The sequence below is a fragment of the Geotrypetes seraphini genome, chromosome 2 (assembly GCF_902459505.1).
Source record: "Geotrypetes seraphini chromosome 2, aGeoSer1.1, whole genome shotgun sequence".
Lineage (NCBI taxonomy): Eukaryota > Metazoa > Chordata > Amphibia > Gymnophiona > Dermophiidae > Geotrypetes > Geotrypetes seraphini.
Window position 1 is genome coordinate 511,221,202 of NC_047085.1, and position 14,111 is coordinate 511,235,312.

At 45.0% G+C, this 14,111-nt stretch overlaps 1 protein-coding gene across 9 annotated transcripts in view; it reads left to right on the forward strand.

Annotated features, from left to right (window-relative positions):
* Window positions 1–14,111, forward strand: part of LOC117355233 (zinc finger protein 271-like) — a 906,970-nt gene that overhangs the window by 206,210 nt on the left and 686,649 nt on the right. For 2 of the 9 annotated variants that reach the window (XM_033933515.1, XM_033933517.1), the window contains one exon: window positions 13,131–13,241. The exons of the other annotated variants lie outside the window; for them this stretch is intronic. In XM_033933515.1, the coding sequence (XP_033789406.1) occupies window positions 13,131–13,241 (111 nt within the window). The remainder of the gene's footprint in view (window positions 1–13,130; window positions 13,242–14,111) is intronic. 9 annotated transcript variants of the gene reach the window in all.

Below are 14,111 nucleotides of genomic sequence, written 5' to 3' on the forward strand. Positions count from 1 at the left end.
CTTACAATTTTTTTCCCTTTGAAATCAGAGATGGATTATTCTCTGTTTCTTGAAGAAGAGCTAAAATTCAGGGTCAGAATAGCCCAAATGGTCAGAATCTAGCTGCAGAAGATTACATTGTACCTGGAAGTGGTCTTTGAGACAAGCGAAAAGTAAGGTGTTGTGGTCATCGATCTCTGCTTAGCTTATAGCATTGTCTTTCACTGTGGACTGTTTCAAAAGCTGCAGAATTGTTTCCAGAATCACCATATGATAAGAGTACACTTCTCCCTCTTCATTCGCGTGGGATACGGGCAGAGCCGGACCGCGAATGCCGAAAAACCGCGATTATCCAGCTCTGACCCACCCCCCACCTCCCTGCCTCCTTCCCGGCCTTACCTGCTGTTCTAGAGGGCTTTCGGGGCAGGAGCGATCTTCCTACACTCCTGCCCCGTGCAGATCGCCATCAGGAAATGGCTGTAGGGAGTTCCCGACTCCCAGCAGCCATTTCCTCATGGTGATCTGCACAGGGCAGGAGCGTAGGAAGATCGCTTCTGCCCAGAAAGCCCTCTAGACCACCAGGTAAGGCCAGGAAGGCGGCAGGGAGGAAAAAAAGATGGATTATTTTTACATTAAGACTGTTTTTTTTTTTATTTCCCCCCCCTAGAAAAAAATTGCGACTAACAGGGAGCCCCAATACGTAAGTTACATTCCGGTTATTGTTCTATTGTTCTTTTGTTTACTATTACATAGCCACACAGCACACACCGAGACAAGCACTCTCAAACAGCTCAACAGCACCAACACAACCAAGACCAGCGATCAACAGGAGGACTGCTATCAAGAGGGCAGGACACACACAATTGAGAAGGAGAACAAGACATAAGCGCCCACGGAAGCCAGAAGATGAGCTTTCCAGTCTTCTGCACCGGCTGCAGTATGTATGACTACCTCCCCTCGGGGACTAGGGCATACATTTGCAGCCGATGTGAGGAGCTGGACAGCCTGAAACTGCAAGTTCGGCTGCTGGAGGGAACTGTGATGGAACTCGAAGAACTCCTTGCCAGGAAGGAGGAAAACTGCATGCAGGAGAAGTTGCTAGGGGAGCCCGATACCAGCGAAGGGATTGTGGAACTAGAAAGATTAATCGAGGAAGCCCACCAGCAACATGTAGAGATCCCAGGGCTGGAAAGCTGTACCCAGGATACCCAGAAAGATGGTCTGGAAGAGAGGAGAGAAGACACCCATGCAAACACAGAAAAAACCAAAGATGAGGTAGGAGACATCCGCACACCAGAAGGAAGAGAGAGAACACAGGAAGACGTCCCCCCATCTGAAGAGCCGAAAACAATTTCAAGAGTAGCACTGGAGGAAGAAGACTGGCCCTATACCATAGACGTGGACTTACGACCCCCAAGAATCCCCCGAATAAAGAAGATGGGGATCATCGTAGGTGACTCCATTATACGTCACGTGGACAGCCACACCGCAGGAGGAAGAGAGGACAGAATCATCACCTGTCTGCCTGGAGCAAGAGTGAAGGATGTGGCCAACAGGATCTCCAGGATCATAGACAGCACAGGGGGAGAGGATACTGCTGTGCTCATCCACGTGGGAACAAATGATGTGAGCGGACGGAAGTATGACAGGGAAGAGATGAAGGGCCAGCTCCGCTCACTTGGAAGACAGCTGAAGATCAGGGAGGTGAAGGTGGCCTTCTCCGAGATCCTCCCAGTACCAAGAGCGGATGGAAAGAGACAAGGGGAATTGCAAGCTATTAACGCCGGGATGAGACGATGGTGCGAAGAAGAAGGCTTTGAACCGCGAATGGGGAGGGGGAAGTGTAAATCAAGAAATCCTCACCAACTTCTGTTTCTTTGTATTATTTTCTTTATTTTAAAAACTTATAGACTGCCTAAAACTAAATGGTCTACAGAAGAACATACACAATAATCTAATCTCACAACTTTTAAAGTACGTGGTGCAGGGGCCGGGAGGGGGGCCTCCGGGGGCAAGAGGGAGTGGGCATCATCCTGCCTTTTTTTCAGGGGTGAGGAGGAGGGAGTGGGCGTATTTGTGGCCTTTTTTTGGGGAGGGAAGGGTAGGGTGAGGTCCTTCATGTCAGGAGGGAGTGGTCATCCTTCCTGCCCTTTATTTTAGGTTCGGGTGGGTCGCTGCATTTGTCTGTGGGGGGTGCACTATTGTCAGGGGTCATTGGGGGAGGGCTGGCGGTGGGGGGATTTATTTTTTTTTAATGGGACAGATATTTTGTGTGTGTAATACACGCAAATTATCTGTGCCATTTTAAAAATATGAAAAAACTATAGGCAGACCTGTCGGTAACACACTTACTGACAGGTCTACAGCAATCGGGGTTTAGGATCAGTAAAACCCAATGCTAAATAGCCAAGCGATATAAGTGAATCAATCGGTTGGCTATTTTGCATGGAGTTTTACTAATTTGCATGGGTTGGATTGGATTGGAAAATGGGTGACCGAGGAGAAAAATATGCGGTGGGTCGTTTAGTGAATTGGGTCGGTTAGCAGCGATCGCCACTAAATCAGACTTTAGTGAATCCCCCAGAATGTCTCTTTAGTCTCAGTGATAGTAGCACAAAATGAAGAGGAAGATAATAGGCATCTACGAGACTGGGCCACTGTTATCAGGATACAAATTATGTTGCAGTGATAAGAGTAGATTAAATTGGAGAGAGGAGGGGTTGTGCTATATCTTAAAGAAAGAACTGGGTCAAACAATAAACATTCTGCATAAAACAGAGAGAAGTGTGAAATCCTTATGGATAGAAATTACATGTTTGAAGGGAAGGAGTATACTAGTAGGGCTGTACTACCGTCTCCCAGGGCTTCCCTCTACGGCTCTGTGTGTGTGCCGGCTTCCCTTCTCTTCCCTCCCCCCGCACAGACGCAACTTCCGGTTTCAGAGGGAAGAGAAGGGAAGCTGGCACGCACAGAGAGCCCCAGAGGGAAGTTTACAACTTGCTGCTTTTACTTGAAATTGGATCATCAAAGGTGAAAAGAACTACAACAACAGCACTCAACTTCAAAAAGGGAATTATGATGCCATGAGGAAAATGGTGGGAAATTACATTACATTACATTACATTAGTGATTTTTATTCCGCTTGTGCCTTGCGGTTCAAAGCGGATTACATAAGAAGAGAGCTGGACATTTCCAGGAGGGTACATGACATTGGAGAATACAGATTGAAAGTGTAGACTAAACTCAACAACAACGCAAAGAAGATGGAGTCCGTAAAAAAATCCTGGACCCTACTCAAGGGCACAGTGCACGAAGCACAGAACCTGTGCGTCCCCAAGTTCAGGAAAGGGTGCAAAAAAAATAGAACAAAAAACCCAGTGTGGATAACAAATGCAGTAACAAAGGCGATAAGTGACAAGAAAGCATCATTCAAAAAATGGAAAAAGGACAAAACAGAGGACAACCAAAAGGAGCATAAAATACACCAAAAGGAATGTCACCGAGTGGTTAGGAAAGCAAAAAGAGAATATGAAGAGAAACTGGCGGGGGAAGCAACAAACTTCAAATCATTCTTCAGGTACGTTAAGGGGAAGCAACCAGCAAGGGAGGAATTGGGACCCTTGGATGATGGGGACAGAAAGGGAGTGGTAAAAGAGGAAAAAGAGATAGCTGACAGGTTAAATGAGTTCTTCACGTCAGTTTTCACAAGGGAGGACACAACCAACATTCCGGAACCCGAGGAGATCGTAAAAGGAGAGCAGGATGAAAATCTGGTCCAACTAGAGGTGAGCAAGGTGGATGTCCTCAGGCAGATAGACAGGCTAAAGAGCGACAAATTGCCAGGTCCTGACAGCATTCACCCAAGGGTACTCAAGGAACTAAGAAATGAAATAGCTGAGCCACTTTGACAAATATGCAACCTATCCTTAAAAACTGGAGAGATTCCGGAGGACTGGAAAATAGCAAATGTCACGCCCATCTTCAAAAGAGGCTCAAGGGGAGACCCAGGAAACTTCAGGCCGGTGAGCTTGACCTCGGTTCCGGGAAAGATGATGGAAGCACTGATTAAAGACAGCATCTGGGAACACATCGAAAACAATGGGCAGCTAAAGTCGAGCCAGCATGGCTTCTGCAAGGCAGGTCATGCCTCACGAACTTATTATACTTCTTTGAGGGGGTAACCAGCCAGGTGGATAAAGGGGAATCCATAGACATCATTTACCTTGACTTCCAAAAAGCCTTCAATAAGGTGCCACACGAAAGACTGCTAAGGAAGCTATGGAACCACGGGGTACAAGGGGAGGTCCACCGATGGATCAAAAACTGGCTGGCGGACAGGAAACAGAGGGTTGGAGTAAAGGGCCATTATTCAGACTGACAATGGGTCACGAGTGGAGTTCCGCAGGGGTCTCTACTGGGACCGCTCCTGTTCAATATATTTATTAACGACCTGGAGGCAGGAACAAAATGTGAGGTTATTAAATTTGCGGATGACACCAAACTATATAGCAAGGTCAATAACATGGAGGACTGCGAAGATCTACAAAAAGATCTGACAACACTGGAAAAATGGGCCAAAAAGTGGTAAATGAGCTTCAACATAGGGAAATGCAAGGTCATGCATATAGGGAAAAAGAACCCGATGTTCACTTACAAAATGGGGTGATCACCGCTAGGGGTAAGCAACCTTGAAAGAGACCTGGGAGTGATGGTAGACACAACATTAAAGGCGTTGGCGCAGTGTGTCACAGCCTCAAGGAAAGCAAACAAAATGTTGGGTATCATTAAGAAGGGTATCATGACCAGGACGAAGGAAGTCATCCTGCCACTGTATCGTGCAATGGTGCGCCCGCACCTGGAGTACTGTGTCTAGTACTGGTCGCCGTACCTCAAGAAGGACAGGGCGGTACTTGAGAAAGTCCAGAGAAGAGCAACTAAGTTAATAAAGGGCATGGAGGACCTCTCATATAATGACAGACTGAAAAAGCTGGGGCTTTTCTCCCTGGAAAAGCGGAGACTTAGAGGAGACATGATAGAAACCATCAAGATCATGAAGGGTATAGAAAAAATAGACAGGGACAGATTTTTCAAATTATGGGGAATCACAAGTACAAGGGGGCACTCAGAGAAATTGAAAGGGGAGAGGTTTAGAACAAACGCCAGGAAGTTCTTTTTCACACAGAGGGTGGTGGATACATGGAACGCGCTACCGGAGGATGTGATAAGCAGGAGCACGCTACAGGGCTTCAAAGAAGCTTTGGATAGGTACTTGGAGGACAAAGGGATTGCGGGGTACAGATAAGAGTAGAGGTAGATTATAGGGACAGGTTTAGAGGTAAGTTATAAAATTAGGCAGGGACCACTGTTCAGGCAATAGGCCTGATGGGCCGCCGCGGGAGCGGACCGCTGGGCAAGATGGACCTCTGGTCTGCCTCAGCGGAGGCAACTCTTATGTTCTTATGCTTTTACTTGCTTCGGGCCTTCCTCGCTGCCGGGTCCTGCCTTCGCGGAAACAGAAAGTAGGCAGGACCCAGCAATGAGGAAGGCCTGAAGCAAGTAAAAGCAGCAAGTTAATGGAGGGAAGCTTACAACTTCCCTAGCAACTCTACCGACGGGTTTGTGAGCTGGGAGGGAGGATGAGGAGAAATATTCTGCTGCTGCACCCATATTGGGGGGAAGGGAAGAGAAATGTTGCTGCTGCACCCAAATTTTTTGGGGAGAGGGGGAAGAGAAAAGCTGGTGCACCCAATGGGGGGGGGGAAGAGAAAAGCTGCTGCTGCACCCAGTTGGGGAAGGGGGAGGGGAAGAGAAGTGCTGTTGCTGCTGCAGCAGCACCCAATTGGGGGAGGGGAAAAAAAGTGCTGCAGCAGCACCCAATTGGGGAGGGAGTAGGGTGATGAGAAATGCTGCTGCAGCAGCACCCAATTGGGGAGAGAGAGGGGAGAAGGAAGACCAGGGAAGGGAGAGAAGAGGCAAGAGACACCAAAACTATGGGAGGGTGGGAAAGGAAAGGAGCTACCAGACCATGGAGGGAGGGAAGAGATGTCAGCGCATATGGGGGGAGGAGGAAGAGGGAGATGCCAGACCATGGGGTGGAGTGGGAAGGAAGGAAGAAAAGGAGAAGAGAGAGATGCCAGAGCATAGGGGAGGGAGTGAAGCTGAAATGAATCAAAGGAGAGAAAGGGCACAGGATATACAGCTTATTGAAGGGACATAGAAAGAGGGAAGATGCCATATGGAACAGAGAAAGGGCAGACACTGGATGGAAAGGGCAGAGAGGGTGGACAGTGGATGCAAGGGGCAGAGAGAGGGTGGACAGTAGATGGAAGGGGTAGAGAGAGAGAGGGCAGAGGCTGGGTGTAAGGGACAAAGAGAGGACAGATGTTGCATGGAAGGGAGCGAGGACAAACACAGAATAGAAAGAAGAGAGTGAAGAGACGATGATTAAAGCAGAAATGAAAAAAGGTAGAAAAACTTTTTTTGTTGCCATTCGTAGAATCAAGTAGTATTGTAACTGTATTAATTAAAGTTTATAAATAGGAAATTGAAATAAGGCAGTTTTTTGGGGACTAAACTCCTTTCCTCAGGTCAGGACAGGATACCAGTCGACCAGTAGATCGCAAAGGCAATGTGAGTCGATTGCGTTGCCTTTGCAATCTTTTTCTTCCTGCCTCCCCGAGCCAGGCCAGGCGCGTACAAGTGTTAGACTCACAGGACTTCACCTCCGATGTCAATTCTGACATCGGAGAGGTAGTTCTGGGCCAGCCAATTGCTGCCTGGCTGGCCCGGAACATCCTCTCCGACGTTAGAATTGACGTCAGAGGGTGAAGTCTTCTGAGTCCGGCGCTTGTACGTGCTTGGCCTAGCTCAGGGAAGCAGCAGGGAGAAATTGGCGTGGTGGCTTAGGGGGTAGGGAAAGAATCGGGGAAGTGGAGAAATCTGCGCGATGGCTTGGGGGGGCAGGGGGAGAGAGAAAAAGAAAGACAGGCAGGGGGAGAGAGAGAGAAAGAAAGGCAGAAATAAAGAGGGGGCAGGGGGAGAGAGAAACAGGCAGTCAGGGGGAGAGAGAAAGAAAGAGATACAGAAAGAAAAGGGAAGTGGCAGAAAGAAAGAAATATTGGATTTACAGTCAGAAGAAGGAAGTGCAACCAGAGACTCATGAAATCACCAGACAAAAAGGTAGGAAAAATGATTTTATTTTCAATTTAGTGATCAAAATGTGTCCATTTTGAGAATTTATATCTGCTGTCTATATTTTGCACTATGGCCCCCTTTTATTAAACTGCAAGAGTGGTTTTTAGCGCAGGGAGCCTATGAGTGTCGAGAGCAGGGCAGGGCATTCAGCGCATCTCCCTGCACTAAAAACCGCTATTGTGGTTTGGTAAAAAGGGAGGGAGCATATTTGTCTATTTTTGTCTAGTTGTTCCTGAGGTGACATTGCATAAAGTCATCTGCCTTGACCTCTTTGAAAACCCGCAGAATATAAATGATCATTAACATTTTCTCTGCGTGTGCTTTGTGTTTTTAAAAATTTTATTGTTGGTAAATCATTTTGACTTGGTCATTTTAAAAGTAGCTCGCAAGCCCAAAAAGTGTGGGCACTCCTGCTTAAGAGCCATTGTTGTATGACTGGATGAGCTATATTTATCTTTTTTTTAGTTTAAATTCATGCAGAAATAAATGGCTAGATTGAACCTAATGACTTCATTAACGCCTTTCCCTTTTTTTAAATCTCTATACCATTTGAAAAAGGGCAAATATCTAATTATTCCCTTCTAGCATTGGATGCTTCTTAAATTTAGTAAAAATATTCTGGCAAAAGTGTCAAACCTTAAAAAAGGAAGTCATATTGAGCATTGGAAAATAATAATAATTAACTAATAAAAATAGTATACATTTAAAGCTCCTTTTACTAAGTTGCGAAAATGGTTTTAGGGTGTGCTTAGCACGCGCAGAATTACCACGCATGCTAGACGCTAATGCCAGCATTGAGCCGGCGTTTGTTTTCCCGCTTAGCGCGGGAGTTTGTGCATGCTAAAAATGTTGGCGCACCTTAGTAAAAGAGGGGGATAATTTTCCCCACCACCAAATTTCCCCATCCCGCCCCACCCGGCTACTTTTTCATGCTACCCGGCTGGAAAAAATTTCTGGGGAGAACACTGGACCAGGTGAGGAAAGGGGAAGAGGAAAGGAGCAACCTGGCCGACTCCTCCAGTGACTGGATCTGCCAAAACCCTGGTGCAGATGATGCTGGATGGAAGGTTCAATCACCAACTAAGGGAGACACCCCCAACTCTGGGAGGAACGCTGTGAACCTCAGCGACGATCGGGTTTTTCTTAGCCAATTCAGGGGCAAGGTCCTGCTCAACCCGGAAGAAGCCCTGCAGAGAATGTGGCTAAGCAGGTGACCCAGGAAGGTGGAATCTTATTTAGCCCCGGAGGAACAGTGGGAGGAGAAGGAATGGAGGAAGATTTCCCCACTGGAGCCCAGACATTGGCTTTCAAAGCGGAGGCCAGAGAAAACTTAACGTCTGTGAGTAACAGCATTCAGTTTGGGCAATTGACTAAGCTCAGCAGTAGTAAATATAGAGGAACTGTGGAGGGCTATTGAAATCATGGACTCTTAATCTCCAAAAGGCGATGACTAAGGCACAAGCAGACTGTGTCTCTGTCAGTTCTCAGGTAGGGGCCCATGAGAGAATCTTAAAAGAACAGGGAGATGAAGAATAGATTATTCAAATAAAAAAGGTAGAAACAGAGATTATCAAAGAAAGTTCTTTTAATTAAAAAAAAGCTTGAATATATGGAAAATAAACAGAAGAAACAACTTAAGAATATAAGCAATGCCTCCGCTGGGTCAGACCTGAGGTCCATCGTGCCCAGCAGTCCGCCCACGCGGCAGCCCAACAGGTCCAGGACCCGTGCAGTAATCCTCTAACTATACCCTTCTATCCCCTTTTCCAGCAGGAAACTGTCCAATCCTTTCTTGAACCCTAGTACCGTACCTATTACTCCCTCTGGAAGCGCATTCCAGGTGTCCATCACACGTTGGGTAATGAAGAACTTCCTAGCATTTGTTTTGAATCTTTTCTGAATGCCCTCTTGTTCTTTTATTTTTTGAAAGTTTGAAGAATCTGTCCCTCTTCACTCTCTCTATGCCCTTCATGATCTTGTAAGTCTCTATCATATCCCCTCCAAGTCTTCTCTTCTCCAGGGAAAACAGTCCCAGTTTCTCCAATCTCTCAGCATATGAAAGATTTTTCATACCTTTTATCAGACATGTCGCTCTCTGAACCCTCTCGAGTAACGCCATATCCTTCTTAAGATTATTAAATTTACCTAAATCTCCAATAACATCTCACTTGAAGGAAGTTTTAATGATTCCGCAAGATAATTTACTACCTATTACCGGGGCTCAATATATATCTCCAGGGCAGAAGCAGGATAGTTTAACTCCTGCTGGAATGGGAGAAACGGAGAAGGGAGGAATGAATAGATTTTCTGGAGAATTCCTTAGAAGTAGTCATGGAAAGGATTACTCTTTTGGTAACGTTTGCCTTGGAACATGACAGAGGCTTCGTTTTTAGACTTTACTTCAGACATATGAACGATACGTTCTTTGGTTCAGTAATTCGGATCTTCCCAGATATTGCTCAAGTGACACAGAAGAGGAGAAAAGAATTCCTGCTTTACAAACCCAGGACTCTGGCCCTGGGCGCATCCTTTATACTGAAATTTCCGGCAAAATGCTGTGTTTCACTACAAGGGAAAATTTTTTTTTTTTTTTGAACCAAAGCAAATGTTGGAATTAATTTTGGCCAAGGAAGGGGGGCGAGTGGTGATTGGTCCGATAGCTCTTCCCACAGTTTAAAATACAGGCTATTGGGGTTTTTCTATCATTGTCTCCTGGACTGTCCTCATAATTATGTATTTCCTTATATTAATATACCAATACTTGGATCTTTATTTTTAATTTTGTGGACTAAATAATGTATTATTATTTCTTTTCCTTACATTACTGTTGTAAGTGGTGTTAGGTTTATTAATTGCTTTGTACACTTGCAAATCTGTATTGATGTGCTTGTTTAAAAATTTGAAAAATTGAATAAATAATTTGTTAAAAAAGTGTTTTTTGTGCGCATCGAGCAGTGGATGCGGTCGGTGTGTGCACAAAATGTTCCAGCTGCCTCGAAGGGGACCCAGCTTTGGGTGTCCACGTGCAGGGCTCCCCTTCGTGGCCACCGCTCGTCGTTCGGGGGCAGTGGCTTCCCTGCCATCCTCGCTGGAGTTTCCTCATCTGCTGGCGGTCTGGCAGATTCCCTTACTCCTGTAGCAGTAGCGGCTGGCGGTTTCTCTTTAGTGGCGGGTTCATGTCAGGCCTCGGTGCTGCTTATTCTTTCAGGAGACAGTTTATTGATGGCCCTTCCCTCTGTTTTGGCAGGAAATGTGTCCATGTTGCCCACAGCCTCAGGCGACTGGCAGGAACAGGTCTTAAATGTGTCTTTTGCTCCTGTTATGAATTCTGTATTGCCGCCGGGGATTTTTTTACCCTGAATTTGTGTTAGCCATGTGCAAGGCTTATTTACAGGTGACTAGGGGGGGTCCAGCTTTGGTGCTGGGGGTCTCAGGGTCATTTGGGCTTTTTTTTTTAACCTTCCATTGCCACCCCATTCAGTCTCCTGCTATGGCTGCCTCTGTCCAGCCCCCTCAGCCATCGTCCAAGCGGCTGTAGGTGTCTTTGGACGAGGATCCTTTTATGGCTGATCCATTTTCTCCGGATGAGGACCTCCCAGATCCTTAAGGGGGGCCTGATGTTTTGGATGGAGACTTTTTAGAGGTGCTGGTTGGCGTGGATGCATCAGTTGTGCGCATATATCATCAGGAAGAGCTGCAGGAGCTTATTCATCAGGTGTCTTCAGGTTTACATTTTGAAAATGAAGCTAAGGACCCCCTCATGTTGTGGACCCTCTGTTGAGAGGGCTCCGGTCAGCATCCTGCTCTTTCTCTATGCATCAGGATATTCGGGATGTAGTGCATTCTCAGTGGAAAGTTCAGGATGTGCCTTTTCGCTTGGTGCGGTCCACAGCCAAATTCTACCCTATTCCTGATGAGGATGCAGATACTTTTAAGTCTCCTGTGGTCGATGTGGTGGTCTTGGCTATTGCGTTGAGGCATGCAGTGCTGGTTGAAGGTGGTTCAGACCTGAGAGACCCTCAGGACTGTAAAATGGAGGCCAAAAGGCAAGGCACATGGAGGGAGAGAGACAACAACAGTAGGGGAAATGCTTTTATTTTTTTTTATTTAGTGATTTTACATCTGCCGTCTTCAGGAAGAAATGCATTTGTTTGTTTTTTCTGGGGGTTGTACTGCTTGCTCTTAGGGTTTGTTTGTGAATATTAGTACTTTTAGTTTTTGGTCCTGCATTTGCATGGGGTTATCTGTTTTCTGGTAGGAATGAATGTTGAAAAGCATACAGTGTGCTTTGTGTATTTTAATTGTGTGGTTAACCATTATGTGTTGTTAATATGATTATATTGTATGTGTGTATATATGAAAAATGGATGGAAAAAATGGGGCGGAGATTGGTTGGAGACGGGCACGACTTAGCTCATTGTTCTTCAACTGCAGGTCCACAAAAACCACCCTATTCGCTAAATTCATTGGCTAAAACGGTCCCCTCCCCACTAAGACCCCTCTCACGGATGTTCTAAATCTTTCAGACACTCATTACCCTTAGATCTCCAATTAATATGTAAGTTACCATTTAGACTATTGTACTGCATCTAGTCTCTTTATTCGGTACTGTATTTAAACTTATTGTATGTTTTGAATTTGGACTCACTCTACTGTATTATATGTGGATTTATTGTATTGTATTAATATTGTACTGTACTTGTTATTCGCTGAATGTCCAGCCTTCTTACAATGTAAACCGCCTAGAAGTCGCCTGACTATGGCGGTATAGAAAAATAAAGTTATTATTTATTATTAAAATAATTATTTTATTTCCTCCAGTCCACAGGTGTCAAAAGGTTGAAGAATACTGATCTAATGTAATCTTTGGTTTATAGACCGGGTCATCTCCCAGTGGTGTTCAACTCAATTCACATATAATTAAAACTAGAGTACATAGCAGAAAACATAGGAGAAGGAAGAACTGATTAAAAACTAAAGAGCATAAGAAAAATAACTATAATATTATCATTTTCCTGAGTTAAACCATTTAAAAATTGCAAGAACAACAAAGATTTCAGGAATTTACAAAATAATTGCAGCTGGCCTAAAAGCCTAATGGAGTCAGGAAGTTCATTCCAGATCTCCACAAATTTGAAAACAAAAGATCGACTGAGCTTCCCAGGAGATTTAATTCCCTTAAAGGAAGGGAAGGGAAGGTGGGTCCGCTGGGAAACTGATCATAAAATGATCAAATCCGATCTGATATCTGGAGTGAAGTCACTTCCCCCCCCCCCCTTTACAAAACTGTAGTGCAGTTTTTAATGCTGGTCACGGCAGTAACAGCTCCGACTCTCATAGAATTCGTTTTAGCTGATGCTAAAAACTACACTATGGTTTTGTAAAAGGGGGGGTTAAAAGGGTGACTATGGTAAAATGAGGAAATGGTTAAAAGGAAGCTAAGGTTAGGACTTAAAATCAGGCCCGGACATTAAAAAATACCATCTTGGAAATTTCATCGCTCTTGTTTTTATGTCTTGTCAGTTTCCCCTTCCTTGTATTTTAATTACTTTGTTAACTGCTTAGATTTTTGCTATATTTGTGGTACAAATTGGACTTGGACTTCTATCCAGGAGTCACATCAGTCACTCACCGAGATCTCTCTTACGTTCTCAAGAGGGTTCCTTGTTTTATAGGCAGGAGCTGGCCTTGTCTCAGTTAGTCTCAACCTACAAATTTGTAGAGCAGGTTTTTAACTGGCATCTTAAAGTCACATCCAAAGGGGTCATTTTAAGCTCTAATGGTATGTCACGCTGTATCTGCTCTACACTGCCTTGGGTGAATCTCTTCATAAGGCGGTTAATACATCCCAATAAATAAATAAAATTCATCATAGCTGATGTTTTGAACTCTTGCATATTTTTCTTTGAGTAAAGGGAAGTATATAACTGAGTTTTCATGTTTATTCCTGGAAACAGGCTCTGTAAGGATAAGTCCTGATCTGTTATCGTGGATTAAACAAGATGGAGAGACACGTATCCAGGATCCCCATGAGTCAGGAGAGAGAGAAGTTAGACGTTCAGACACAGGTGAGTAACAAATACTCTACAGAATGATATGGGGTTTACAAGTTGGTTCATAAGAACTGCCATCTCCGGATCAGACCTTTGGTCCATCAAGTCCAGCGATCCGCACATGCGGAGGCCCTGCCAGGTGTACACCTGGCGTAATTTTAGTCACCCATATTCCTCTATGCCTCTCGTAAGGAGATGTGCATCTAGTTTGCTTTTAAATCCTAGAACGTTGGATTCCGCAATAACCTCTTCTGGGAGAGCATTCCAGGTGTCCACCACTCGTTGCGTGAAGCAGAACTTCCTGATATTTGTCCTTGACTTGTCACCCCCTTAGCTTCAGTTCATGTCCTCTTGTCTGTGTCACATTGGACATTGTAAATAATTTTTTTCCTGCTCTATTTTGTCGATTCACTTCAGTATTTTGAAAGTCTCGATCATATCCCCTCGCAGTCTCCTTTTCTCAAGGGAGAACAATTCAAGTCTCTTAAGTCGTTCCTCGTATTCCAAGTTCTCCATGCCTTTTATTAGCTTCATTGCTCATCTCTGCACCCTTTCCAGCAGTTTTATATCCTTCTTTAGGTTGGGAGACCAATGTTGGACACAGTATTCCAAGTGTGGTCTGACCATTGCCCTATAAAGCGGCATTATAACTTTCTCCGATCTACTCGTGATTCCTTTCTTTATCATGCCTAACATTCTATTTGCTTTCTTTGCCGCTGCCGCGCATTGTGCCGACGGTTTCAGGGTCCTATCAATCAGTACACTCAGGTCCTTTTCTTGTTCGCTCTTACCCAGAGTTGCACCTGACATTTTATACTCGTGTTCCTTGTTCTTTCTACCTAAATGCATTATTTTGCACTTTTCCACATTAAAATTCACATCTAC